Raw genomic sequence first — 27,187 nt, forward strand, 5'->3', positions numbered from 1 at the left:
CATTCATGGGGGCAACTCTTGGGCAATATTATCCCAAGTTGTAATTGGGGTAAACAGTCAAAATCAAACTTCAGGGAATCCAGAACCAGATCACCACAGTTTGATTCGTCACAATTTAAATATTTTTACTGCTCTTTCTTGGAGGGGAAAGCGATAGCTGCAGCGTACGGCAGTTATTATAGTGTCCCTGACTTTCAGACTGGAGTCTAAGAGATGATAGTTGCAATGGAAACAATAATGAATAACGCATGATACTTAGTAAATAATTAACACTAATATTCCCCAAGGAAAGTTTAAAGATAATTGCGTACCAGGCACTGCACTTTTCTCACCTGCCTACATATCGTTTACGGGAGCAGATAAGGAAACACCTTACTCTTGGGCGCAGCTACAGGGCTCCGCCGTGGTGGGTGCAGCTCCCCTCGGCTCATGGACAACACTGGCTGAAGCAGCACTTTCTATTCCAGCAATGGGTGACATTTGCAACTTGCTTTCCAGAGTTAGATTGACACGGGGACAGCCCAATTTAGCGTCTGGTTTCACTGGTGGTGGTGGTGGTGGGGAATCTGATGGAGTAAAAAAAGAAAAAAAAAAAAAAAAGGAGGGGGAAGAGAAGATGGACTTCAAAGGTTGCAATGTTTGTGTTTCCTCTGCAGACAAAACCAGAGTCTAAAAAACATTAAATATTTCCTCCAAACAATTGTTAAATTATCATTCTCGTCATTACAAATCCTGTGGTTGGATCAACAGGAGTGAGAGCGAGGTAACTGCGCCATCCTGGCACTTAGCTCCTCTTGCAACCCTTCTCGACGAGGCGCCCCTTTTGAGGCGCACGTTCAAGCCACAGGAGCGCAGCAAACGCCCTGGACGCGGCAGCCGCGCCCGGGCAAACCTCTCCCCTCCACGGGGTGCGGCCGGGAGGGCGCGCGAGGGGCGGAGGAGGGGGCGGCTCCCGGGCGGCTGGGAGGTCCCGGGGCGCGTCCCGGCCGCGGCCCCTTCCCGCCCGCCTTGTGGGCGGAGCTCCGCCCTTGCTCTCCGCCCCCCGGCGATCTGCAGGGCCGAGGCGCCGCTCTGGCTGGCGAAGAGGCGTCTTTGTCCGGCGGGGTGGAGGCGGCTGTGCACGGGCGCGATGAGCTGGGAGCTGCTGCTCTGGCTGCTGGCGCTGGGCGCGCTGCTCCTGCTCGTGGTGCAGCTGCTGCGCTTCCTGCGGGCCGACGGCGACCTGACCCTGCTGTGGGCCGAGTGGCAGGGGCGACGCCCAGGTGAGGACACCCCGCGGCCCCTCCCGGCGTGGGAGAGCGAGTTCCCAGCGGTCGGGGCGCACCCTGAGCTCTGCTGGCTCCACGCCCTTTCCGGTTGCGTGAAGCTTTGGGACCACGAGGCTACCCCTTTCCCGGGGGCTGCGGGTGAGGGTGGCAGGGGCCGGGGCTAAGAGAGCGTTTCTGCCCCTTTGTCTTCTGTCTCGATGAGTAGATGGCATGGAATTGCCTTCCAGCCTAGGAAACCTCTCGAGGGGCTGTCAGACTACCGCAGCGCTGGAGCGCGCGGGGCGCCTCGGGACTCCGAATTGTTTATCCGTATCCCAGTAAGCAAAGGGGGAATTCCGATCAAGTGTCACCGGGCGGTGCTTTGAGAACGATGCGTGCCAGCCTTGGTTTGTAAGGGAGACTCTGTTGTGAGGACGTCGCGAAGTTGTTTATCCTCCACTTCTCACTCTCCCGAAGTTTTAAGTAAAATCGGAGATGATCTGGAGTCACCCACCAGAAAAAGCTGGATTGGAATTTTGCCTGGAGAGAGATTATTGGCGTACTTGGGGGACATTCTACCTGTTCCACTTGTATCTGCGCTTTGCTTAATAGCAATCTGTGTCTTGCTTAATATTGATGGCCATTTACTAGCACATTCTATATGCTGGGCAGCGTACCAGGCATTTACACATGACCTTTAATCTTTACAACAAACCTTACAAAGTAGGCTGCAATTTCCAGAGAAACAATGACTTGTCCAGGGCCTCCTAGAAGCTGGGAGTGGGGTTGCCTGTACCCAATTTCCTGTATGAAAATAACCAAAGCTTTTGGTGAGGTTTGCTGGAAATGATAGCCAGTAACTCAGAAGATTTGACCATGCCTTGGACGGAGCAGGAGTTGGGAGTGGGGCTGTCGCTCCTAAGAGGGTGAAAACTGGTTCTTGGACAGTGAAAACCATCTTAGATATTACAGTGGTTTGTGTCCTCCAAAGCTCTGTTCCACCAGGCAAAATCTTGTCCTTTAGTATTTCATTACTCTTGTTGGACTTTCTTGGGTGTCACCTGACATTGGTTCATGGAAGGTACACAAAATGGAAGATACACAAAATATATGCGAGATCAGTGCTGCAAAATGATGGCAAATAGGAAGCTGTGACAGGCAGACCTTCTCTTCTTCAGTTGCTCCACCTGAAAATCATGTCTCAAGTGGCCTTCTGGCTGCCATTGACTACTTTTGGGTGTTTTGTTAGGGCATTTGTGTTAACTTGGACTTTTGAGAATTCAGTAAAAACAGTTTTATCTTGTATTATTTAATTCTACAACAGTTATCCAACCCCTCAATTTTGTTAAGTGCTGAAAAAGAAAAATGTTGGCAATGTGTGAATAAATAGCCAGCAGCTAGTTAAATTTGAAGTTATTTTCTCATGTCAAGCAGAAGTTGAAAGTTATGTCAAGAGTTAAGTTCAATTACATGATATAAAGTTAATGTAATAATTTTAAAATTCCAATTTAACTTTTAACTTAATTTCTAAATCGAGTCATTTTAAACCTGCACTGAATGGTTTATGCATAATTATCTTCTATATGTACAGTACATAAACAGATATAGTATGTTTGTATACACTAAGTATTAAAATTTCGTAGGGGTAGTGATTAGGAAAAATGTATCAAAAACGCCTCCTTGGGGTTAGAGGGGAAGGAATGATAATGAAAAGGAGGTTAAAGGAACACGGAGGTAGACTCAGATTCCCAAAACAGCTTAGGTTGGAAAGATAGGCAGATTCTGTTAAGATAAAAAACAAATTTATCCTCCTCGACTTCTCTCTGAGCTTATTATTATTTGTTACTTTTTAAAAGAGTTAAAAAGCAAAAAAATAATAAATGAGATAAGACAATCACATATTCACATAATGCAAAATTTTGAAAGTACAAAAGGATGCACCATAAAAAGTAAATCTCTCTCGGTGCTTGTCCCCCAGTCACCCGGGATACCTCTCTGGAGGCAACCACCATTTCCTGTGTCTTGTATATCCTTCTAGAGAAATTATCTGCATTTCCAAGCCTGATGAAATTTAAGGGTGGCTGATTTTAAATATTGCATATAGATCGAGAAGAATCTCGCGACCCAGCTCCAGAGTTGGAAAAGTCTCATCAGCAACACAAGAGGGGAAAAAGTCAGATTGCGTTGATAGTACCCTGTGACTCAAGTGTGAGGCAACAGCCAGAAGGTTGGACAAGCCTGGGCTGTGTGTGCAGACGCTCACACAGTTGGGTCTGAAGTCACAACTGCAAACAGCAGACGTCTTGTAAACACCCGCTGGTTTGTGCCAGTCTGTGTGCTGGTTAAGTGGGGACACAGGGGTGACTGAGCCAGCCACGGTCTGGTCCCCTCACAGAGCCTGCATTCTGGGGGACAAAGGAAGTGGTTTCCTTATCTCACCCTGACCTGTCACCACTCTTCCCAGCGCTGGCCAGACCCCATCACAACTCTGTGCCCTGCGCTGCCACCTCCCTTCCCTAGGAAAATTGATCAACTAGAGCTTGTAAAAGGATTGCAAGCAGAAGGGTGAGGAAATCTGCTGCCATGTCACGTGAGGAAAGTTGTTTGTTTAGTCTTAGAGAAGCAAGGGAGGAGATGATGAAGGGAGGATTTAGGGATTGTCACATGGAAGGCAGGCTTCATTTTTTTTCTTTTTCATGCCAAAAGGCAAAACAGCTGCTGCTTGCTGTGGGTCAGGAGAAGTCAGAGGCCTGTGTCACACCAGTATAAGAAAGAACTTAAATAATTAGACTTTTACAAAAAAGGAGTGGGTGCCTCAGAGATAACTGGCTTCCTTATCCTGTGAGGGCATTTAAATAGAGGCTGGTCTACGGCTTGATGAGAGAATTCTCAAGCTGTAAGTTTCCTTCTAATTCTAAGAATCTGCTTTCAGAGGCACCTCAAGGAAGGCCATTATGTGCGTTAGATTCTGTGGGATTGGTAAACAAAAGCTGTTGGTATATATAAAAAAAACGGTTTTCTTCTCTGGGGTAGGAAGAAGTGTGCCAGAGCTGTAATTGTACTAAGACAAACATGAGCCTGGAATTTGGCCCACGTTTGGTAATATCTCCTCATTGGTAGAAAAATGAACCTTTCAGCTCTAGGTTAGTACATAGTTCCAGAACAAATTCTGTCCACCCTCCGGTCCGAGTATTATTGCAGAAATTTTGGAGTGGTGAGTAGTAATAAATGAGTAGATGATTATCTGAATACATAGTCTCATGCTCCTGATGAAGTCCTGCGGGAAAGTTTTCATTTAGACCTTTCCACAAAAATGCATCATATCGCAGGAAAACATTGTAGAGCAGACATGGAGCTGGGATGTTTCCGTCCGTAGTTCAGGTATTACATGAAACTTCTTTCTTGAGGATGAGTTGCCTCTTTTTAAATGTCTAAGAAGCAGAGTTAGAGCTTTAATCATACTGAGCATATTAAAATATGCCTCAGAGGATAAAGGTCAGATATGTAACTGGGCTCGGATCCCAGCTCTGCCACGGGTCGTGGGTGTTTAACTGTTATTTTTGGAGTCCTCTCTATTTTCCAGTCTCTGTGACAGACTCTGAGGACATGGCAACTGTTCTAGTTTGCTAGCTGCCAGAATGCAATATACCAGAAACGGAATGGCTTTTAAAAGGGGTGATTTAATGAGTTGCTAGTTTACAGTTCTAAGGCCGAGAAAATGTCCCCATTACAACAAGTCTATAGTAATGTCCAATCAAAGGCATCCAGGGAAAGATACCTTGGTTCAAGAAGGCCGATGAAGTTCAGGGTTTCTCTCTCATCTGGAAAGGCACATGGTGAACACGGTCAGGGGTCCTCTCTCAGCTGGAAGGGCACATGGCAAATACAGCATCATCTGCTAGCTTTCTCTCCTGGCTTCCTATTTCATGAAGCTCCCCGGGAGGCACTTTCCTTCTTCAGCTCCAAAGGTTGCTGGCTCGTGGACTCTGCATCGTGGTGCTGCAGCATTCTCTGCTCTCTCTGAGTCTCTCTGAATCTCCAAAATGTTTCCTCTTTTATAGGACTTCAGAAACTAATCAAGACCCACTCAAATGGATGGAGACATGTCACCCCCTGATCCAGTTTAACAACCATTCTTAACTAAATCACATCAACCAGGGAGATGATCTCATTAACAGTTTCAAATATACAGTATTGAATAGGGAGTATTCTACCTTTAAGAAATGGGATTTATATCAAAACATGGCTTTTCTTAGGGGGCATACTTCCTTTCAAACCAGCACAGCAACGAACAAGGAAGATACAGTCCCAGCCTTATATATGAATTATAGTTCAGTGGGGATAAATTAATCTTTTTAAGCCTCAGTTTCCTTTTTTTTTTGCATGTGAAATTGTGATCATAATAGCTATTTCGTAAGGTTCTTATGAGGGTTTAAATGAGGTCCTGTGTTAAGCACATAAGAAGTAAGGAGCAGGGTTAAGCTATTATAGTAGTAACCTCGTTATCCCTGGCTGGAGAAATTGGAACATACAAGTTTAGTGAATATTCCATGTTTTACTGCCATGGAATCCATCTGTTAAAAACTTTTAGCAATAATTATGGTTGATTTAAGCACGGACTGTGTGTCAGGTACTGCTCTAAGTGCTGCACCTGTTTTAGCTTATTTCTCTTAATAAAACTGTGTCAGTTTCCTAGCTGCTAAAAACAGACAGTACTCAGTGGGTTGGCTTAACAGGAATCTATTGGCTCATGGTTTCAGACACTCGAGGGCTTGCTTTCTCCCTGGGTGGGTGTCCTCTGGCTGGCCAGCAGCCTTCGTTGTTTATTCTGTCACATGGCAATGCACACGGTGGCACTTTCTCCTTTCTCTTCTGAGCTCTCGGTTCCCTTGACTTCTGGCTTCATACTTCTCCTGCGGCTGTCCCCTAAGGGAACATCCCCTTCAGTAAGACCCACCCTGATTCAGCTGGACCACGCCGTAACGGAAGCAACCTCATCAGAAGGTCCGATTTACAATCGGTTCGCACCCACAGGAATGGATTAAGATGAAGAACGTGTCTTTCTGGGGTCCGTAATTCCAAGCCACCACAAATCCTGAGGGAGGTTTTATGATTATTGCCACTTTACAGTTGTGTTAAAAGTAAGGCTCTGAGTCCTCACATGGGAGCATTTCACTGCGGTGTGTGCTGGGGCTGGGATTTGACCCCTGGCAGTCTCCAGAGCTCATACCATTAACAGAACTGTTTGACTCCAGTAGATAACTCGTGTCCTGATTTCAAGTTTTCTGATCTTAAAGCAGAAACGTGTACGTTAGGTGATAGCTTGTTTATTATTTTTATTAAATAACACATAATTTAATACATAAAGCAGACAGAAACTTTGTACCTCAGTGACTCTGTAGGAATTCGGAGAGTGGCTGTCATGTCCTGCAGTGCAAACCAGCTTTTCATTGGATAAAAGGAGAACAAGCCACAGGGATTTCCGTATTTCTGTGTTCTGTATGCTGTAGCATTTTTAGTCTTTACCCAAGAACATAATGGACAAGCAGAGTACAACGTTTCAAAATCTTATACAAATTGCTAGATTCTTGAGCGAACTGCTAGATTCTCCAAAAATGAAAGCTCAGGCATTTGAGGAAAACATTTACAAAATGATCTTTAGCTGATTAGGCACCAGATATAATTGAGAAATGGGAAACCATGACTTTAAAAATACAGGATGATTCCACCATACCACACAGTAAATCTTCATATATTTGGATTCCTCATCGATAACTCCTTGGCAAGAAATTAGAGTAATAGAATTGAAAACAGACAGGACCGTTAGCTGTCATCTAATCTGAATCTCTCATTTTATGGATAAGGAAAGTGAGTCCAAGCAATGACTTTCTATTCATTTAGTCTTACATTTCCTTATCAGATACATAGATGAATAGAGCCTTGGAGTGAGATCATGAAGTTGTAAGACTTATGTGGAAGTAAAGCCTGCAAAGCTCACCGAAAATTTGTATTATATAGAATAATGTATTTAAAAAAATAATAATAATGTATTAGTAACTGTTACGGGTAGGTTCCGGTGTCCACTTGGCCAGGTGATGGTGCCCAGTTGTCTGGTTAGGCAAGCACTGGCCAGACCGTTGCTGCAAGGATAATTCCATCAGTCGGTTGATTGTAGTTGTGACTGATAACAGCTCTGATCAACTAAGGGCATGGCTCCCGCAAACAAATAAACCAGTCACTTGGGTTTGGGCCAATCAGTTGAAGACTTTCAAGGGAGCAGAGAGAATCTGCACTGCTTCTTCAAGCCAGCGAGCCTCTCCTGCGGAGTTCGTCGACAGCCTTCATGGGAGGCGCCATCCTCGCAGCCTGCCCTATGGATATGAGACTCTTGCATTCCCCCAGTTGCACGATACACTTTTATAAATCTTATAATTTACAGGTTATCTCCTGTTGTTTCTGTTTTTCTAAAGAACCCTAATACAGTAATTGTTACTCATAAGGTTTGTTGAAAGCTTTTTGAGTCATAGATGTAATCCACGGTGCATTTCTCACCTCAATCCTCAACTGCTTTCTCGACAGAATGGGAGCTGACGGATATGGTGGTGTGGGTGACGGGAGCCTCAAGCGGAATTGGTGAGGAGCTGGTTTACCAGCTCTCTAAACTAGGAGTTTCTCTTGTGCTATCCGCCAGACGAGTGAGTGAGCTGGAAAGGGTGAAAAGAAGATGCCTGGGTGAGTAAATCTATCATAGTAGCAGTACTTCCTAGAAACAAATCAGAGTCCGAACTCAAATGTAGTTTTGGAAATTTGAGAAGAATGGAATTTTCCCAGGCAGGATTCCCTGGCTGCAAACACTCCTGGGACTTTGACCCCAAACCTCTGCCTGTTGTCATTTCTTCATTAGTTCCCCTTGCCGTTCTCTTCTCTATTCTGCTACCTTCCTACTTTCTTGCACTGACCCTTGACATTGGGGAGTGACTACCAATTCTTTCAAATGCTGGTGGCTTTTTAGCAACCAAGTGACATACAGCTGTGTCTTAGAGAAATCACCTTGTTCTTCTTATGCATGACATATTTATGTAAACAGAAATTTAATTAAGAAGGATCCTTACTAATTTTGCTAAAATGTCGGGTATTAAAGTCACATGGAAGAAATAGGATTTCTGTTATAAAGGATAAAAGAGCAGGAATAGAATTAGATTTAAAAAATGCAACTTGAGGGGGATGCAAGGGTAGTTCAGTGGTAGAATTCTCACCTACCGTGTGGGAGACCCGGGTTCAATTCCTGGTCCATGTACTTCCCGAAACAAGCAAAGAAACAAACAAAAAACATTCAAAAATTCAACAAGTGGTGCTGCAATAATGGGATATTCACATGGCAAAAGAACGAAATGTGGCCCTGCCATACAACATACAAAAAAAAAATGCAACTTGAGGGATTATCTTTCATTTTCTTATGGCAGCATTGAAAGCATATGGTAAGGCAGCAGTGTTACCATGTTCTTTTGTGTTTTTTCTTTTTTGGTGTTCACATTGAAGGCATTCTCAGTACAGTTATTTGTCATGGGGCATTTAGTACCTAAGCTGAGATAATCTTGACTTTTCCTGAACACCATTTGTCAACCTGCCATCCTTTAACAATCTTTAACTTTATTTATTGAGCTAATTACCTGGAAGTGAGAGGTCATTGCCAAGTTGTTACTCAAGGCTACAAGACCTCTTTCACAACCTCGCTCTCAAAGGGCTCTTGTATTTCTGCACGGGGTCACTTATTTATGGCAGCCTCTCCTCCACGGCCGTGGCTCGCAGGTCCCTGCTGCAGAGCAGATGAATCATTGCAGTGTCTTTTAGCTGGAGTGTGTCCGATTGTTCTGCATTTTTCCGTCAGATAATTGGTGCAAACTTTTCCATTTCTTTTAATGCATTTGATGTTGCACAGTCTCACCTTTGCTCATAATGCCTTTATACCTTCGTATTTTCTCTCCTTGTTTTTCCTTTCTTATTGCTATTTCTGGTGGCATTTCAAGGATAGAGTCCAAGAAAATTACTTGCAATTATATTTTTAGATGATCAGAAATAGAAAGGATCACTTACAGTTCAGCATGTTGTTTCTTGGTTGGAATGTTAGGATTGTGTCCTTTTCCTTGTCTGCATCCTGGAATCCTTGATGTCTGGGGGGAGGGTGGTATATGCCATTTGGCGGAACGGCTCTGAATGTATGATTTTTAAGAATACACACATATATATGTGTATATAAACATTTTTTATTTTGAAATGTTGTCAAACTTACAGAACAATTACAAAAATAGTACAGGCTCCATACAGAGGACTCCGGCAAACCTCTACTCTCCCACATACTCAGATTTGCCAATTTAAATATTTTGCCACATTTGCCAAATCTGTCTATCTATCTATCATCTATCTATCTATACCTATATCTATTTATTCTTATTTCTGAACACTTGGATGTAGGTTGTATACAGTATGCTCCTTGATCACTTAATATTACCATGTACATTTCCTAAGACAAGGATATTTTGTAATCACCTTAAGTGCAGTTATCAAGTTCAAGAAACTTAATATTGATATAAACCTTAGAGTCTATATTCCAATTTTTTTGTATGCCTCAATAATGTCCCTTCAAGACTTTTCTCCTCCTTTGCTAGATCCCATCCAGGATCATGTATTGCACTTAATTGTTATTGTCTTTTTAGTTGCTCTTTCTTTCTTTAATCATGGGTGTATATATATATATATATATATATATTTTTTTTTTTAATGTGTGTAAAAGAACAACTAAACTTGGTGAGCTTATCACAAAAGAAAATGTACCTCTGTACTTCTAATTAAATTGCTCTTAAGCGTTTGCTTTTTCAGCTTGTAGGATAGTCTTGATTTCTGCCAAGTCTGTTCCAAGGTTAGTCTGTATATATTCAAATTGAAGTAAGCCATTACACTTCCTGTGAGCCCCACTAGCTTTTTGTCTGATAAAGGGTTGCATATCACCACCATCCTTGTCTTGATTACGGAGAGAAACTCTTCCACAGGGCCAATTAGATATGAGAGTTATTTGTACTCTTGTTGCACGATGGGTGTTAAAACTTTTTTTTTTTTTATCAATGGTGATTTATTAGTTTACAAATTTACAGTTCTAAGACCATGAAAATGTCCAAAGTAAGGCCTCAAGAGAAAGATACCTTCTCTGAAGAAGGGCTGCTGGCATCCAGGGTTCCTCTGCACATGGGAAGGCACATGGTGACGTCATCTGGTCCTTCTCTCCTGGTTCTGGTTTCAGTGGCTCTCTCAGTTCCTATGGGTCCCTCTTAGCAGATCTGGGGCATTTCTCTCTCTGAGCTCTCTGGTCTTTTACTGTCTTTTATCCTTTTTACAAAGGACTCCAGTAAAGGATTATGACCCACTTTGAATGGACTGGGTCATATCTCAATTGAAATAACCTAACTTAAAGGTCCCACTCGCAGTAGGTCTGCACGCACAAGAATAGATTAGAAGAACATGGTCTTTTCTGGGGTACATAACACATTCAAACCAGCATAGGGCAGAAAGAATAATTGAAGGAATAATGGCCAAAAGCTTGTCAAATATGATTTTTAAAACATTAGTCTAAACAACTAAGAAGCTCAGCAAACCCTAAACAGGATAACCTCAAAGAAATCCAACACAGACACATCATAATCAAACTTTTGAAAGCTGAAGACAAAGGGAGAGCCTTGAAAACAGCAAGAGTCCAAGGGATAATAAACCAGTTTTGCATAATAAGGGTGTTAAATTTAATATAAGTATGAGGAGCTTGATTGAGCCATGACATGGCTTCCATACTAATTTTTAAGTGTATTTGTTTAGAGAATGGCAATTTAAAAGGAAAAGATATACTCGTTTTGCCCCTGGACCTGACCAACAGAAGTTCTCATGAAGCGGCTACCAAAGCTGTCCTCCAGGAGTTTGGTAAAGTAAGTTGCATTTTGAATTGATATGGTCTTCTTTGAAGTAGAAAAGAAAAAGAGTTTCCTATCCATGGCACTGTCCTCAAAAGGGCTTTAAACAAATGGGATCCATGTAGTGAGAGCTGGCCCATGAGTTAGGTCTCTTGATCTCTGTCTTTGGCTTTAGGTAATTAAGCCACACTTTTCATATCTTTATGAGTATTAATTCCTCCATAGAGAACAAAAGAAGTTAAAAATTCACTGCTGCTGCTTTGATTTTTTTGACATTTATTATCTTCCACAAGAAGTCACTTAAATGGGAATTTAATTCCATAGGTGAACGCCATGGTTATTATTTGTATCGCTGACTTCTGGAATTCCAGCTTTGTCCCACTGATTCTTCAAGTTAACAGTGTAATTGGTCTTCCCTAGGAATTCCATTCGTCCTTTCACAGGGCACACCCAAAGCATCCCTTGTCTGATTTTATTGAACTAGATTGACATTCTGGTCAACAACGGTGGAAGATCCCAGCGCTCTCTGTTTGTTGACACCAACCTGGACGTCTACGAGGAGCTCATAGAGCTGAACTACCTAGGGACGTTGTCCTTGACGAAGTGTGTCCTGCCTCACATGATCGAGAGGAAGCAAGGGAAGATCATTACTGTGAACAGCCTCATGGGCATCATAGCTGCCCCTCTTGCTACTGGGTATTGTGCCAGCAAACACGCTCTTCGGGTAAGGCTCCTCCAACTGGGTTTTAATAGAATAACCTAGATGTGTGTATCCCTTATGGGGACTATGGCCAGCACTGCATGTGATGGTTAGAACTGGGCACTGAGGTAGGGAGCTGGGAAGAGAGGAGCAAGGAGGCTTTTTTTTTTATCGTCTAGTTGTCCCGACTAGATGATAAAAAAGACTTGAGCCACTCATGCTTCTAAGTTATCCAACAAACATGTACTGAGTACCGCCACTACGCCGTACAGCCTGGGGATATGACAGTGATGGGCTGTGGTCCCTGCCCTCGAGAAGTCTGCATTCTTGTGCACATGTCACTCTTCACCTTATGTTCATTCCTACTAAATCTTCATTGCAACTTGAAGCTCCAGCCCTCCTCCCTTCTACACACATTTCAGGATGTCCTTTTTCTCTGCATTTCTGTGACTTCTTTTTCCTTCTCTCTTATGCTCAGTCTTTATTTCACCTAGTTTAATTATAATAAGGATATCCCACTGAATGATTTGCCCTGTACTTCATACCCCTACTGGGACTTGTCCAGACAAAATTAACCTGGTTTCACTGGAAGAAGAAAATCTAGTCAAGACAGAGGCTACGAGAAAAGCTTGATTTGAGTTGCCCAACCTATATGAGATGTAAATGTTAGAAATGAGTGAATTTTTAATGTTGCCTTATGAGTGGATATAAAGAAATTTTATTAAACTAGTAACATGGAACAAATGAAATAATAAAGCCGGTAGGGAAAGAACAAATAAAGAAGACTCATACTTTACATTTAATTCTGTCAACCCCTTACCAATCCCTTTCATTGATCACTCATATTTCAGTCTACTCGATTTGTTTTAACATTTGTTCCGCCTATTATTTATTTATTTTTAACCCATATTTTTTACTCATCTGTCCATACCGTAGATAAAAGGAGCATCAGACAACAAGCTTTTCACAATTACGTAGTCACATTGTGGAAACCATATCATTATACAATCATCTTCAAGACACATGGCTAGTTTAGGTAGAATGTTTCAGGGTTGGAATAATGAATGCAAAAGCTGGATGGGTGTCATCATAGTTTCATGAGAATGTGAGGATGTGGTTTTTTAGGACATCCGCCTTCTGCTCGGAAGAGCAGACAGCTCCAGAGAGTGATGAAGTGGAATGCTACACTGATGAGTTCCTCATTTTTATTTATGAGTTATTCGTCACTTCCTGCAAGCAGCTGGGAACAGCCTCAGTCCGGGAAATGCAGGAGGTGCCCATCCCCATATGTTTGACACCATGTATTTCATAAGACATGCAGGATGCTTTCAATAAAATATGGGTAGATTGTCTGGCCTGCTCTCCAGGAAGCACTGTTTTACTATGGATGTGATCTTCTGGTAAAATGCGGCAGGGGAGACTATTTCTAACAGGAGTTGACTACTGAGGTCAGGAGGCTCTTTTATGAAGAGCACATTTCTTTCCCAGCTTCTCTTTGAAGCTTCAGTGTTTATCATTGAAAAGTTTGCACATCGTACGAGATGGGACTTCACACAAGGAGAGGTTTCACTGTCTGATGGATTGGCTTGGGTGATTCTCTCTCCTCATTTGCTATAGAGCAGAAGGTAAGGGTATGGAGGTTCATTTACCATGCTTTTTTGTTCAGTCCATCTCTGAGTTAGCCTCTGTGTTCACTCTGACAGCATGAACACTTGTAGGCCTGTGTTTGTTAGGGGACAGCATTAAAGTCTGAGAACTGTTTAATGTCATTGGGTCATGTATGAATGCTGTGGGTGAGGCATTGAGGCTTTTTAATAGGTTACCCAGCTTAATAGGACAATGTCCTGGGACGTTTCCTAATTTAAGAAAAAAGACAAGGGGAATTAGATGATCTTTTACTCCTTATTGGTTTAATGATCAAACAGACCAACAAAAGGTGAAATGACAGTGTCACTCATTCTAGAAGGTCTAGCTGGTCTTAGCAAAAGTCATTCAGTAGGTAATCATGTGACATTTTTAATTAGCCATGTACCTTCTTATCATCCCCCCAAAGATAAATGTTTGCTGAAACTAATTCCATCTGTTAAAATAGTAATATAAATTGAAAAAATAAAATTCTTTCTCTTTGATAGTTTCTGTTAAGTACTAATCCCTCTCTGCTCCTCCTTACCCCAAACATTGGCACTTTAGACCAACCTCAGTGATTCTTTTTTTTTTAATTTTAAATTTTTTAAAAAATTTTTTTATTGAAAAAAATCTTCACACACGTATATACTTTCCATACATGGTGCACAATCAGTGGCTCACAATATCATCACATAGTTGTGTATTCATCACCATGATCATTTTTTAGAATATTTGCATCACTCCGGAAAAAGAAATGAAAAGAAAAATCTCATATATACCATACCCCTTACTGCCCCCTCTCATTGACCACTAGTATTTCCATCTACCCAATATATTGTAACCTTTATTCCTCCTATTTTTTTTCTATACCCCTTACCAATCCCTTTCATTGATCACTAGTATTTCAGCCTACTCAATTTGTTTTAACATTTGTTCTGCCTATTATTTATTTATTTTTAACCCGTAGTTTTTACTCATCTGTCCATTCTGTAGATAAAAGGAGCATCAGACAACAAGCTTTTTGCAATTACAAAGTCACATTGTGGAAACTATATCATTATACAATCATCTTCAAGAAACACGGCTACTGGAACACAGCTCTATAGTTTCAGGCACTTCCCTCTAGCCTCTCTAATACACCTTAAACTAAAAAGGGAATATCAATATAATGCATAAGAATAACCTCCAGGATTACCTCTCAACTCTGTTGGAAATCTCTCAGCTATTGACACTTTATTTTGTCTCATTTCTCTCTTCCTTCTTTCGGTCGAGAAGGTTTTCTCAATCTCAGTGATTCTTAATGCAGAACTTGTAACCCTTTTGGAGTGGGGAAATGGTATATCAGAATCTCCAGGGATGGTTTTTCATCTATCCAGTGCTTGCCTACCATAGAACTCAATGACATGATGAGCTGCCACTGCTAAAGAGGGTGAACCATTCGTATCTGGAAAGAGCTGCCGCCAGTCAGTCATAAACTAAAACTGCCTACTAAGCTTGCATAATTATATTACCTGTATATAATTAGGCATTTCAGAACATATTTTTTTTTTTTTTTTTTTTTTTTTTTTTTTTTTTTAAAGGAAAGACAGAGAGAAGGAAGGAAGGATAGAAGGAAGGAAGGAAGGAAGAAAGGGAAACATTTTTAAACATTTTCTTGTTTTATTGTATTTTGTTTTTCCGTTTTTTGTTACATGGGCTGGGGCCGGGAATCGAACCGAGGTCCTCCGGCATAGCAGGCAAGCACTTTGCCCGCTGAGCCACCGCGGCCCGCCCTCAGAACATATTTTGATAAATGTGCTGCCATTGTTCTTCATAAAAAGTTGAAGAAAAATAATTTCATGCCTGTAGTAAACATGAGATTTGTCTGCATTTAATTAAATTAATTATTATTATTATTTGCTTGTTAGGGTTTTTTTAATAGCCTCCGAGCTGAACTTGCCGCATATCCAGGTATAACAGTTTCTAATATTTGCCCAGGACCTGTGCAGTCAAATATTGTGAAGAATGCCCTAACTGAAGAAATCTCAAAGGTAAAACTTTCTAGTTGGGAAATAATTTGAATGTATTAATAGATACATATTAGTGTTATGTCACTCCTCAGAGTTTTAGCATTCATATCTTATGAATTATTCAGAAAACTTAACTCATCAATTGTTTTCACATCGACTTAATTCATGGAATTATGAAAAGTGTTAAGGTTAGGTTATAGTGCTTTGGCATCCAGTTTTAATAGAGGCCAATGAAATTGTTAAGATATCATTTATAAGTAATCCACTATTAGATATAGTCAGTATTTAAGAAGCATACAAAATATAATTCACAAACTTAAGCAACATTGAAAGGTTCTGCCGGGCTTAAGTTTAGTACGTTAAATATTCCTGGGATTTTTAGAGGGATTCTGTTGAAGGAGCTTAGAAAATACCTTGTTGCTTTGTGAGTATTTTAGATTAGCCTTGCCAAGGCCTGTGCTTCCCTTAGCTCGCAGTTTGCATCCAGTGATCTATCAAATGAATAGCAAATGTCTCATAAAGAAGAATTCAGTATTAGTTGATAATACAGAATCCCTCTCAAGTCCTTGAAATGTTCCTTTTTCTTCAATTAAGGTCTATTTTTTACACATAAATCTGTATATGCTTTATGAGAATGTTCACAGATGTAATTTATATTTTCACATATTCTGTAGAAGCTCAAGATAAAATGGGATAAGGAACTATTGAAATCTAGACCTGGTTCTACTGTTAATGATTTGTGTGAACTCAGATGAGTCAGTATCTTTCTAGACCTCAGTTTATTTGTTTATAGAATGGTAGTGGATTAACTAGACTAGTGGTACTGATTTTTTTCACTTGCAAGAAATCCCTTTCATTTGTCCTTCCACTTTATCCCCATGGACTCCATGCTTTACAGTATTTTATTTGCTAAATGCCCTTCCACTTTATCCCCATGGACTCCATGCTTTAGAATATTTTATTTGCTAAATGCATGTATTAATAATTTGTTTAAATTCTTCCAGGGCTATACCTAGTAGTGGGATTGCCAGGCCATGTGGTAATTCTATACTTAGATTTCTGAGAACCCGCCAAATGTCTTCCAAAGTGGCTACACCATTTTACATTCCCACCAGCAGTGAATGAGTGTTCCTGTTTCTCCACAGCCTCTCCAACATTTGTAGTTTTCTGCTTGTTTAGTAGTGGCCATGTAAGTGGGTGTGAAATGAATCTCACTGTAGTTTTGCTCTAGTTAGCAATGTTGAGCAGCTTTTCATGTGCTTTCTAGCCATTTGTATATTCTCTTTGGAGAAATGTCTGTTCAAGTCTTTTCCACATTTTTAAATTGGGTTGTTTGTCTCTATATTGTTGAGCTGTAGGATTTCTTTATATATTCTGGATATTAAATCCTTATCAAATGTATGGTTTCCAAGTAGTTTCTTCCATTGAGAAGGTTGTCTTTTCACTTTGAGGTACAAAAGTTTCTAATTTTGTGGAGGCCCCGTTTATCTATTTTCCTTTTGTTGCTTGTGCTTTGGGTGTAAAGTCTAAGAAACCATTGCCTAGCCAAAGATCCTAAAGATGTTTCCCTACATTTTCTTTGAGGGTTATTATTGTCTTGGTTCCTGTATTTAGGTCTTTGATCATTTTGTGTTAATTGTTGTATATGGTGTGAGATACAGTTACTCTTTCATTCTTTTGCATAAGGGTATCCAGTCCTCTCAGCACTATTTGTTGAAGACTTTTCTTTCCCAATTAAGTGGACTTGACTGTTTTGTGAAAAATCAATTGGCCATAGATGTGAGGGTCTATTTCTGAATGCCGAATTCAATTCCCTGGTCAATATATGTATCCTTGTGCCCGTTCCATGTCGCTTTGACCACTACATCTTTGTAATATGTTTTAAATTTAGGAGTCCTCCAACTTCATTCTTCTTTTTCAAGATATTTTTGGCTATTTGAGGCCCATTACCCTTCCACATAAATTTGAAAATTAGCTTTTCCATTTCTGCAAAGTAGGCTGTTGGAATTTTGATTGGGATTGTATTGAATCTATAAATAACTGGGTAGAATTGATATCTTAACAATATTTAGTCTTCTAGTCCATGAGTGGATGCCCTTCCATTTATTTAGGTCTTCTTTGATTTCTCTTAGCAATGTGCTGTAGTTTTCTGCATACAAGTTCTTTACATCCTGGATTAAATTTATTTCTAGATATTTGATTCTTTAGTTGCTGTTTAAATGGAAAGTTTTTTTTATTTCTGCCTCAGATTTCTCATTATCAGTGTATAGAAACACTACTGATTATGGTGTGTTGATCTTTTATCCCACAATTTTATAGAATTTATTTATTAGCTCTAGTAGCTTTGTTGTAGAATTTTCAGGACTTTCTATATGTAGGATCATATCATCTACAAATAGTGAAAGTTTTGCTCCTTCCTTTCTAATTTGGGCGCCTTTTATTTCTTTTTCTTGTCTAATTGCTCTGGCTAAAACTTCCAATATAATGCTGAACAGCAGTGGTCACAGTGGAGATCCTTGTTTTGTTCCCCATCTTAGAGGGAAAACTTTCAGTCTTTCACTATTGAGTATAATGTCAGCTGTGGGCTTTTCATATATCCCCTTTATCATGTTAAGAAGTTTCCTTCTATTCCTAGTTTTCTAAGGGTTTATATTAAGAAAGGATGCCGGATTTTGTCAAAATGCTTTTTCTGTGTCAATTCAGATGATGTGATTTTTCCCTTTGCTTTGTTAATGTGGTGTATTACATTAATTCATTTTCTTGTGTTGAACCACTCTTGCATACCTAGGGTAGAACTCACTTGATCATGGTGTATAATTCTTTTAATGTGCAGTTGGATTTATGTGCTAGTAGTTTGTTGAGGACTTTTGCATCAATATTCATAAAAGAAATCTACAATATTCTTCTCTTCTATCTTTATCTGGCTTAGATGTTAGGATGATGTTGGTTTCATAGAAGAAGTTAGTGGTCCCTCCTCTTCTTCTTTTTTTTTTTTTTTGAAGAGATTGAACTGAATTGCTATTAATTATTCTTGGTATGAACGGTAGAATTCACCCATGAAGCCATTGGGCCTGGGATTTTCTTTGGTGGGAGATTTTTGATGACTTATTCAATCTTTTCCCTCTAATTGGTCTGTTGAGGTCTTTTATTTTTCCTAGAGTCATGGTAGTTTGTGTGTTTCTAGAAATTTGTCCATTTCATCTAGGTCATCTAATTTGTTGGGACACAGTTGTTTAGATTCCTCTTATGATTCTTGTATTTGTGGGGTCAGTGTAATGTTCCCCCTCTCATTTCTGATTTTATTTGCACCTTCTCTCTTTTTTCTTTTCCAATCTAGTTTAAGGGTTTGTCAATTTTATTGATCTTCTTAAGAACCAACTCTTTATTTTGTTAATTCTATTTTTTTTGTTGTCAAACGTCTTTATTTCTTCTCTAATCATTGTTATTTCTTTCCTTCTACTTTCTTTGGTATTAGTTTGCTGTTCTTTTTCTATTTCTTCCATGTCTGCAGTTAGGTCTCTGATTCTAGTTCTTTTTTCTATTTTAATGTAGACGTTTAGGGCTACAAATTTCACTCTCAGCCCTACCTTTGCTGCATCCCATAAGTTTTGATATGTTGTGTTCTTTTCTTTCATTCATCTCAAGATATTTACTGATTTTCTACTTTGACTTGTCATGAGCTTCTTCTACCGTTTTTAAAGCTATGTTTTCTTGATTTTGCACTCATCCAATTACTGCAACTCTTTTACTGTTTTCTGGAGTTTTGAGGAAGAGGGCACTGTCAGTTTTTGTGAGTTGTTTAAAGATTCTGTGGGAGAGTTGCCCCTTAGAGCAATTGGTAAATCCCAAACTTTTATCTTTTAGTTAGCTAGAACAATCTTATCTGGTAAATGCGTGAGTTTTGTTAGGCTCTTTGAAATATTAAAAATAGTTTATAATCCTCATTAGTATCTTTGGGGACTCATAAGGGGTGTTAGACTCTATTAAAGGAGCCATTCAGCTAGATGGCCTCTGTGTCTTTGGCTTAAAATTTCTGTCAGATATTTTAGATAAAAACTCAGCATTTACTTTAACTTTTCAATTTTCTTAGCCCATAGAAAATAGTGGAGACCAGTCCTACAAGATGGCAACTAGTCGTTGTGTGCGATTGATGTTAATCAGCATGGCCAATGATTTGAAAGAAGTTTGGATTGCAGAGCAACCTTTTCTATTAGTGGCATATTTAGGACAATACATGCCAACCTTTGCCCTGTGGCTAACCAGCAAGTTGGGAAAGAGAAGGATTGAGAACTTTAAGAATGGTGTGGTAAGATCAATTTATACATTTCTTAATATATATCAACCTTGCAGAAATATACAAAATTTTCCAGTGATTAAAAAGCTTTTCTTACTAAACCTCCCCTCAACTTTATGATGTACATCCAAAACGTAAAAAGTATTCTATTCCTATGCATATCTGCCAATTTACCGTAAATCATTAGGTTTTAGAGAATGAAGATTTTTTACAAGGTAAAATCGAAGTCAAAGATTGCCATTTTTTATCTACACTTACTATTTGACCAATGTGTTCTATAATCTATCCATGGAGGATCTGAAAAAGTGTTCCCTACATTTTTCATTGAGTACTATTTAGAATTTTAGTCAGGGTATTTGCCCCAGAACTCATCTCTCACCACTTGCATCATCTATTCCTGACTCCCACATGTGGCAAGTAGAATTCCCTCTGCACAAAATTCTCTTTCCCCATTGCTTCTCCCCACAAACTCCTACCAGTCCTGCTTGGCTCAGTGTCTCCTCCTTGGAGTGATGCCTGGCCTCCCTTTCTATTTCTCCTCAGGACAAATTGTACCTCAGATCCCGTGCTTGCCTCTGTCAAAACACTTATTGTACTGTTAAAACAGATGCAGGTACAACGTGTTGTTCTTGTCCCTTTTACCTCATTCCTAAGGTGTCTGCACATCTAAGATGTGCCTGTGTTCATGTCGAATGCTGATCACTCACTCTTTCAGCATTCCTTCTTACAGCAAATAGTGGTAAACACATACTATTTCTCAGGAAACCGTCACTGTCAAAATTGACTAATGTATAAATGCATGGGAAATGTAATGAGTTAAGCCTAAAGTTATAAATTATGATTATGCAAAGACAGATTACTGCTGTGATAGTTTTTATTATTAAAGCATTCCTTTCCATGATTGTTACTATAATTTTTTTTTTTTAGAAATCAACCAATAGAGATTGGTATATAAGAAAAAGAATATTATAAAAATGTGATCTTACTGTATGTAACATTATATATTTAAGCACTAGTTAAGCAATCCACTAATTGTTAGACATTTACTTTTATTCCAACTTTTTGCTGTCAAGCTTGGTGGCTCTGAAAATGAATTGGTGAGGGGTAGGGGTGGGGCAGAAAAATGGTTAAAGAAACTTAAAAGTTATTAAACTGTCCAGAGCTTGAAATATCATGAAGGGGCAATACATTTTCTACCAGGTTGGAATGCAGACCGGTTTGCTTTGAGCCAAATCATTTAGGAATGTTTTGGTAACATTGAGGCTTGATACCTAAAGATAGAGCTTTACCAAAAATTATTCCTGAGTTTTGGATTTGAAGACAGCTGACACAATAGCATTGTGCCCAGTGATGGGTAAGAATTGGGAGGAAAAGTCCACATTACTAAAGAGAAGGCACAGCATCCTGGTTAAGAGCTTGGGGTTCATGCCTGTCTCCCTGGATTAAATCCCAGCTCTACCCCATACTAACCTCATGACTTAGGCAACTTATTTCTCTGTAACTCGATTTCCCCATCCAGAAGATTGAGCTCAGTGATGGTGATAGTACCTAGTCGTAGAGTTGTTATTGAGATTAAATTAGTATATGGAAAATTTTTTTTGGCATGGGAAACGAACCTGGGTCTCCGGCATGGCAGGCAAGAACTCTGCCTGCTGAGCCACCGTGGCTCAGCCAGTTTATGGAAAACTTTGAAAGCACAATCTGGAATGTTATGCTTACTCAATGTTAGAGGCTGTGCTTTTACTTTTCATCCTGAGTTTGATGGCAGCAAGATATTCAGCTTATAGATAATAAAGATGAAATTCCTAAATAATCGGGCAGAGATAAAATGCAGTAAGCTGTTTCAGGAGGAAAGTGGGACTAGGGACTAGAGTTTCAGGACTTCATAGTAGTTGTTGCTCTTTAAGGAATGTTCACAGTGAAGGTTATTTTGTTAGGTTTCAGAATATATGACTATAAAATATAAGCACCGGACTTCCGGGAAGATGGCCGATTAGAGTAGCTCGAAATTAGCCCTGCTCCACAGAAAAGTTAGAGTAGGGACAGGAGGGTGACTGAGGCAGCGATTCAGGAGTGCAGCTGACCTGGGAGAGCCTCCTGCACCGCGTGCGGCAGCCCTGGCTGCAGAGGCCGAGGAAGTGAGAGGCAGAAAGCTGGAGCCTGCAGCAGAAGTGCGGAGTCCAGAGCCCGTGGGAGTGCATGGATGGGTACACGGGACTAGGAAGCAAACCAGGCCACGTTTCTTGGGCTCTACCCTCACCAGTGCAGCCCCCTGAACAGCGACTCACCCTACGCCGCACCAGAACCCCATCACCTGCTCCCATTCCCCGTGCTCCAGGCGCCCCCACCCCACCAGCCCCCAGTGCACGTTCCTGCCTCACACCCCCACCCCAAGTGCAGCCCAACCCACCTCTCCTGCACCCCGCCTGAGCACTGCCTCCCCCTCCCTGTTCCCTGCAGGCTGTTGCTGGCACGTAAAGGCTGCGGGCCTGAACCTTCATATCTGGGCCACCCCTGCCCCCCGCCCATAGTGTCGCACAGCCTCACCCCGCCCTCCCTGAGCTCAGTGCATCCATTTATGGCACTCCCGGGCCCACGCATGTGCACGGGCCCCCAATCACGTCATTCAGCTCTAGGAACCTTAGTGATAACCAAATCAATAGGCCATGCCCTCGATCAGGAGGCTTACTCTTGTGAAGCTTATGTAGGTAGCGGAGAACCTTAGACTACCTATAGGCATGCCTAAGAGTTACTTCTGGAGGACCTCTGTTGTTGCTCAGATGTGGCCTCAGTCTCTAAGCCCAACTCTGCAAGTGAAATCATTGCCCTACCCCCAGCATCGAGACATGACATCTAGGGGTGAAAGTCCCTGGCGACATGGGAGATGACTCCCAGGGATGAATCCAGACCTGGCACCATGGGATCAACAATTCCATCCTGACCACAACTGGGAAAAGAAGTGTAACTAATAAAGTATCAGTGGCAGAGAGAGTTCAAATAGAATCAAGAGGCTACTCTGGAGGTTGCTCTTACACAAGCTTCAGGTAGACCTTGCTACCTATCATAACCTGCCAACCCCCAACCAGGACCTTTCGAGCCAATCCTAAAGAACACCTAGGGCAATTTATAAGATTCCGCAAGGGTTCCATGCACTAGAGTAACTTTCCATAAACCTACAACCTCCAAATGGGTCCCTCGTCCAGATAAATCCTGAAACCTAGCCCAGCCTCTCCCGAATATCAGATAGTTCCATCTCCCTACCCCATATCAGTGACAGACCTTCCAATATAAAAAATTTAGAATTGCCATAGCCCAAACAACCCCAAAGAGAGGTATGGAAAGATCAAAGGTGATGGTGGAATTATTCATAGAAGATAGGACTTAACAAATGAATATGAATGTTGAATCATTAAATTGGTATCTTTTAGTCTTAAGGATTTTAGAGCATCTAGAAATAAAAACCTAAAATTGTGAAATTGTAACCTATGTCAAAGTTTGAAATATGTTCTACAACTAATTGTGGTGCTATGCTTTGAAATTTATAGACTTTTTGTATATATGCTATTGCTCACAAAAAAAGAAGGAAACAAAGTTGATTGTGATGATAAAGTATTTAAGCCCCTATATACTGGAGCAGCTAAAAGGAAAAATATGAGAGGATTGTATGGTAGCCCATGGCAAACCCGGGGATCTGTCCTTTAACCACTTTTTGAAGAATGCTTTGAAAACTATTGTTTTTTTATTTCTTTGCTTTGTATATATGCTATACCATACAATAAAAAAAAGTTAAATCCAAATATATATATATATATAAACACCACTCAGCAAATCTAGCATTTGATTTACATCTAGTGTTCTCTAAAAATGATTGTCTTTTTTTTTCCTACCATGGTCTTTAATATATTGTTTATGACATAGTCTTATTTATCACTCTTTTTAATGATAAAACTGGACATCCTCTCAATTCCCAATACTATTAATGAAAACAATACCTCATTTTTTACACAAATTCATAGAAACTTTTTTTTGTATTTCATTTTCATCCTTCTCTTCTCCTGCTTTTTCAAGCTCTCTACAATTATTTTCTGTAGCATATCTCCATTACCTTATTGAGCTATGCTTATAAGCATTAAGTTAAGAGAATGCCAATATAACTTAACCCAAACTAAATGTACTTGTTGGATTTCTTTCTATACTTTTGGCTACAAAATGTACATCTGTAACTTTGAATGTTTATGAATACTTATTTTTTTTTAGAAATCAAGAAAAATAACTGAATTGAAGTTCATGCTATGACTTTTTTTGTCTCAGTGGAAATTCTTGGAAGTGGTAAATGCATATCCTACCAAATGAAACATCACATCTAATGGATTACCAACTTGTCTAGTTTTACACTTTAAACAATGTACTAAATGTTTACAAATCATTTTAGAGTTAGTCCTAAATTATTTTAATTCTAAATACTCTCATCTAGTCTTTGTATTTATGAATACATACATACCACCTTGTACCTGCTGCCTGCTGACGAGAAGCTGCACGCCTGCTGCAAGTGCTTTTTTCCCCCTTTTTAAAAAAGTTTATTTTATTATCAAAGAGAATGTCCAGAAGCATTAAGTACTGAAGCATCTGTTCATGGCACTGTTTTACAAAAATTTCTAATGGAGTGCGTATATTTTATTTTTTGCTGTGTCCTTCACTTGTTAATGACAAAGTGGATGAACGGATGCAATTACTTAAAAAAGCCAATCAGATAACCTTATAAAGGAAAAAAAAACATCCATTCTCAATTTTAATTTGTTGATTGGAGTGAATTCAATGGTTATAACATCACTGCTGGCTAAGAGTCAAGTTTCCCCATAGTCGGGAACTGTTCAGTTCTTCTCTTTAGGTCACAGAAATCTCTCAGATAAAGGCACCAAGTTTGGAGTCTCACACAAAATGTGTCTGTGTCAGTTAAGTTACATCAAGTGGCAGTGTTTGTATGTTAGTGTAGGTGTGAGGGGCAGATCCAGAGGAGCAAGAACTAGAGAATTCAGCATTTAAGAAATGGCATGAGAAGATGTCAGCCAATGATATTTATTACCAGATAAATATCAGAGTTAAGTCCATTTGAGGCTTTTGTATGTGTATAGATCTAGCTATGATTTCTATTCTAATTTAGGCATTTTCCTAGGTTTTGTAAGAATTCTTAATGGTGATTGATAATGATACAACTCCTCAAAGCAGGAGAAGGTATAAACAGGGATTGATTTGTAGTATTCTCACTCTGTTACAGGATGCAGATTCCTCTTACTTTAAACCCTTGAAGAGAAAGCATAACTGAAGAGCCCTTGCATCATGGTCTTGGAAGGCGAGATGGGAGAAATGAAAACAGCAATCTTTTTATGCACTGAAGACTAATTTGTGAATTTATTTTTTAATAAATATAACTTTTCTTTCAACATGTAATGAATAAAAAAAGTCAAAGATTGCCATGAATCTTGCCCACACTACATTATTGGATAAAAAAATTTTTTAAATAGTCTAGGATATATGCTTAAAATCTAGGTTAACAGGATGCTAACCAAAGAACTACAGCAATTCATTGAATACAAATGTATGGAATATTTTACTCAAGGCAGAGTGCTGGTTTATGAGCAGATACAAAGCAGTATCTGAAATGGTCCTGCCTCCAAGATGCTTACATTGTCTTAGGAGACTGAGTTAACAGGTACACCAACATCTGTAATTGCAAAGAGCAGGTAGGACTCATACCAGCCATCATTTATTAAATACCTGTTATATGCCCTTTCTTATGCTGGGGTACTTTGTATCAGTTAATTAATTTATTCCTCATAAAAGTCCTATGAGGTCTGTAGTATTATCCAAATTCATTGATGAAGAAAGAGACACCCAAAGCAACTAGGTGTTACTTTCTAAAGGTCACAAAGAAGTAAAGGGTAAAACCAGGATTACACTCAGCTTAGGATGACTCAGTTGGCAACTCATGATTCTAGTTACTATAATTAGTTTTACTTTAAGCATCTTACAGTAGAAAACATGGTACACAACAGAAAGTCAACAAATATTCCTTGATTATCTACTGTCTTCTCCTGTAATAGGAGAAGAAAACATGGTTCTTCACTACAAGTGTAAAATTTAGCTGGAGTCCAAGTAACATATACACTATAACGATGGGATAGGTGAGGGTGCTGGAGGCCACCTGGTGGCTATCCTTGGGGAAGGGGGAAGGCGGTGTGGAGATACACCATGGTACAGCAAGTGGAAGCAATGGAACAAATGTACATGTAGCAACATGGATATACCTTAGCATGGTGATGAGTAAAGAACAACGAACCATAATAATACTGTTTACATACATTAAAATATACTCACACCCACCAGAATGGCCATTATCAACAAAACAGAAAATGACAAGTGCTGGAGAGGATGCAGTGAAAGAGGCACACTTATCCACTGTTGGTGGGAATGTCAAATGGTGCAACCACTGTGGAAGGCAGTTTGGCGGTTCCTCAAAAAGCTGAATATAGAATTGCCATACGACCCAGCAATACCATTGCTGGGAATCTACTCAAAGGAATTAAGGGCAAAAACTCAAACGGACATTTGCACACCAATGTTTATAGCAGCGTTATTTACAATTGCAAAGAGATGGAAACACCAAAATGTCCATCAACAGACGAGTGGCTAAACAAACTGTGGTATATACATACGATGGGATATTATGCAGCTTTAAGACAGGATAAAATTATGAAGCATGTAATAACATGGATGGACCTAGAGAACATTATGCTGAGTGAGTCTAGCCAAAAACTAAAAGACAAATACTGTATGGTCCCAATGATGTGAATCGACATTCGAGAATAAACTTGAAATATGTCATTGGTAACAGAGTTCAGCAGGAGTTAGAAACATGGTAAGATAATGGGTAATTGGAGCTGATGGGATACAGACTGTGCAACAGGACTAGATACAAAAACTCAAAAATGGACAGCACAATAATACCTAATTGTAAAGTAATCATGTTAAAACACTGAATGAAGCTGCATCCGAGCTATAGGTTTTTGTTTTGTTTTGTTTTGTTCTTACTATTATTACTTTTATTTTTTTTCTCTATATTAACATTCTATATCTTTTTCGATTGTGTTGCTAGTTCTTCTAAACCGATGCAAATGTACTAAGAAACGATGATCATGCATCTATGTGATGATGTTTAGAATTACTGATTGCATATGTAGAATGGTATGATTTCTAAATGTTGGGTTAATTTCTTTTTTTCCGTTAATTAAAAAAAAAAAGTAAAAAAAACATATATATATGCATAGAAGATAGTGCTCATTTTGCAAGAAAACATCACA

The 27,187-nt window shown here is 39.8% G+C and overlaps 1 protein-coding gene across 1 annotated transcript; it reads left to right on the forward strand.

Annotated features, from left to right (window-relative positions):
• Nucleotides 1–1,046: 1,046 nt before the first annotated feature.
• DHRS7 (dehydrogenase/reductase 7) lies at nt 1,047–25,307 on the forward strand. Its single transcript, XM_077122471.1, has 7 exons — nt 1,047–1,262; nt 7,827–7,979; nt 11,109–11,215; nt 11,685–11,924; nt 15,434–15,556; nt 19,626–19,841; nt 25,105–25,307. The coding sequence occupies exons 1-7, from the start codon at nt 1,130–1,132 to the stop codon at nt 25,150–25,152; spliced, it is 1,020 nt and encodes a 339-aa protein (XP_076978586.1). The 5' UTR covers nt 1,047–1,129; the 3' UTR covers nt 25,153–25,307.
• The last annotated feature ends 1,880 nt before the right edge of the window (nt 25,308–27,187 follow it).

The sequence above is a fragment of the Tamandua tetradactyla genome, chromosome 12, assembly GCF_023851605.1.
Source record: "Tamandua tetradactyla isolate mTamTet1 chromosome 12, mTamTet1.pri, whole genome shotgun sequence".
Classification (NCBI taxonomy): Eukaryota; Metazoa; Chordata; class Mammalia; order Pilosa; family Myrmecophagidae; genus Tamandua; species Tamandua tetradactyla.

Bases quoted from the DNA above. Each gene is read 5' to 3' on its own strand.
- DHRS7 (XM_077122471.1), top strand. From the start codon at position 1,130: ATGAGCTGGGAGCTGCTGCTCTGGCTGCTGGCGCTGGGCGCGCTGCTC. The intron at 15,557-19,625 runs GTAAAACTTTCT...CAATTTTCTTAG, and splicing joins TAACTGAAGAAATCTCAAAG to CCCATAGAAAATAGTGGAGA. The intron at 19,842-25,104 runs GTAAGATCAATT...ACTCTGTTACAG, and splicing joins AGAACTTTAAGAATGGTGTG to GATGCAGATTCCTCTTACTT.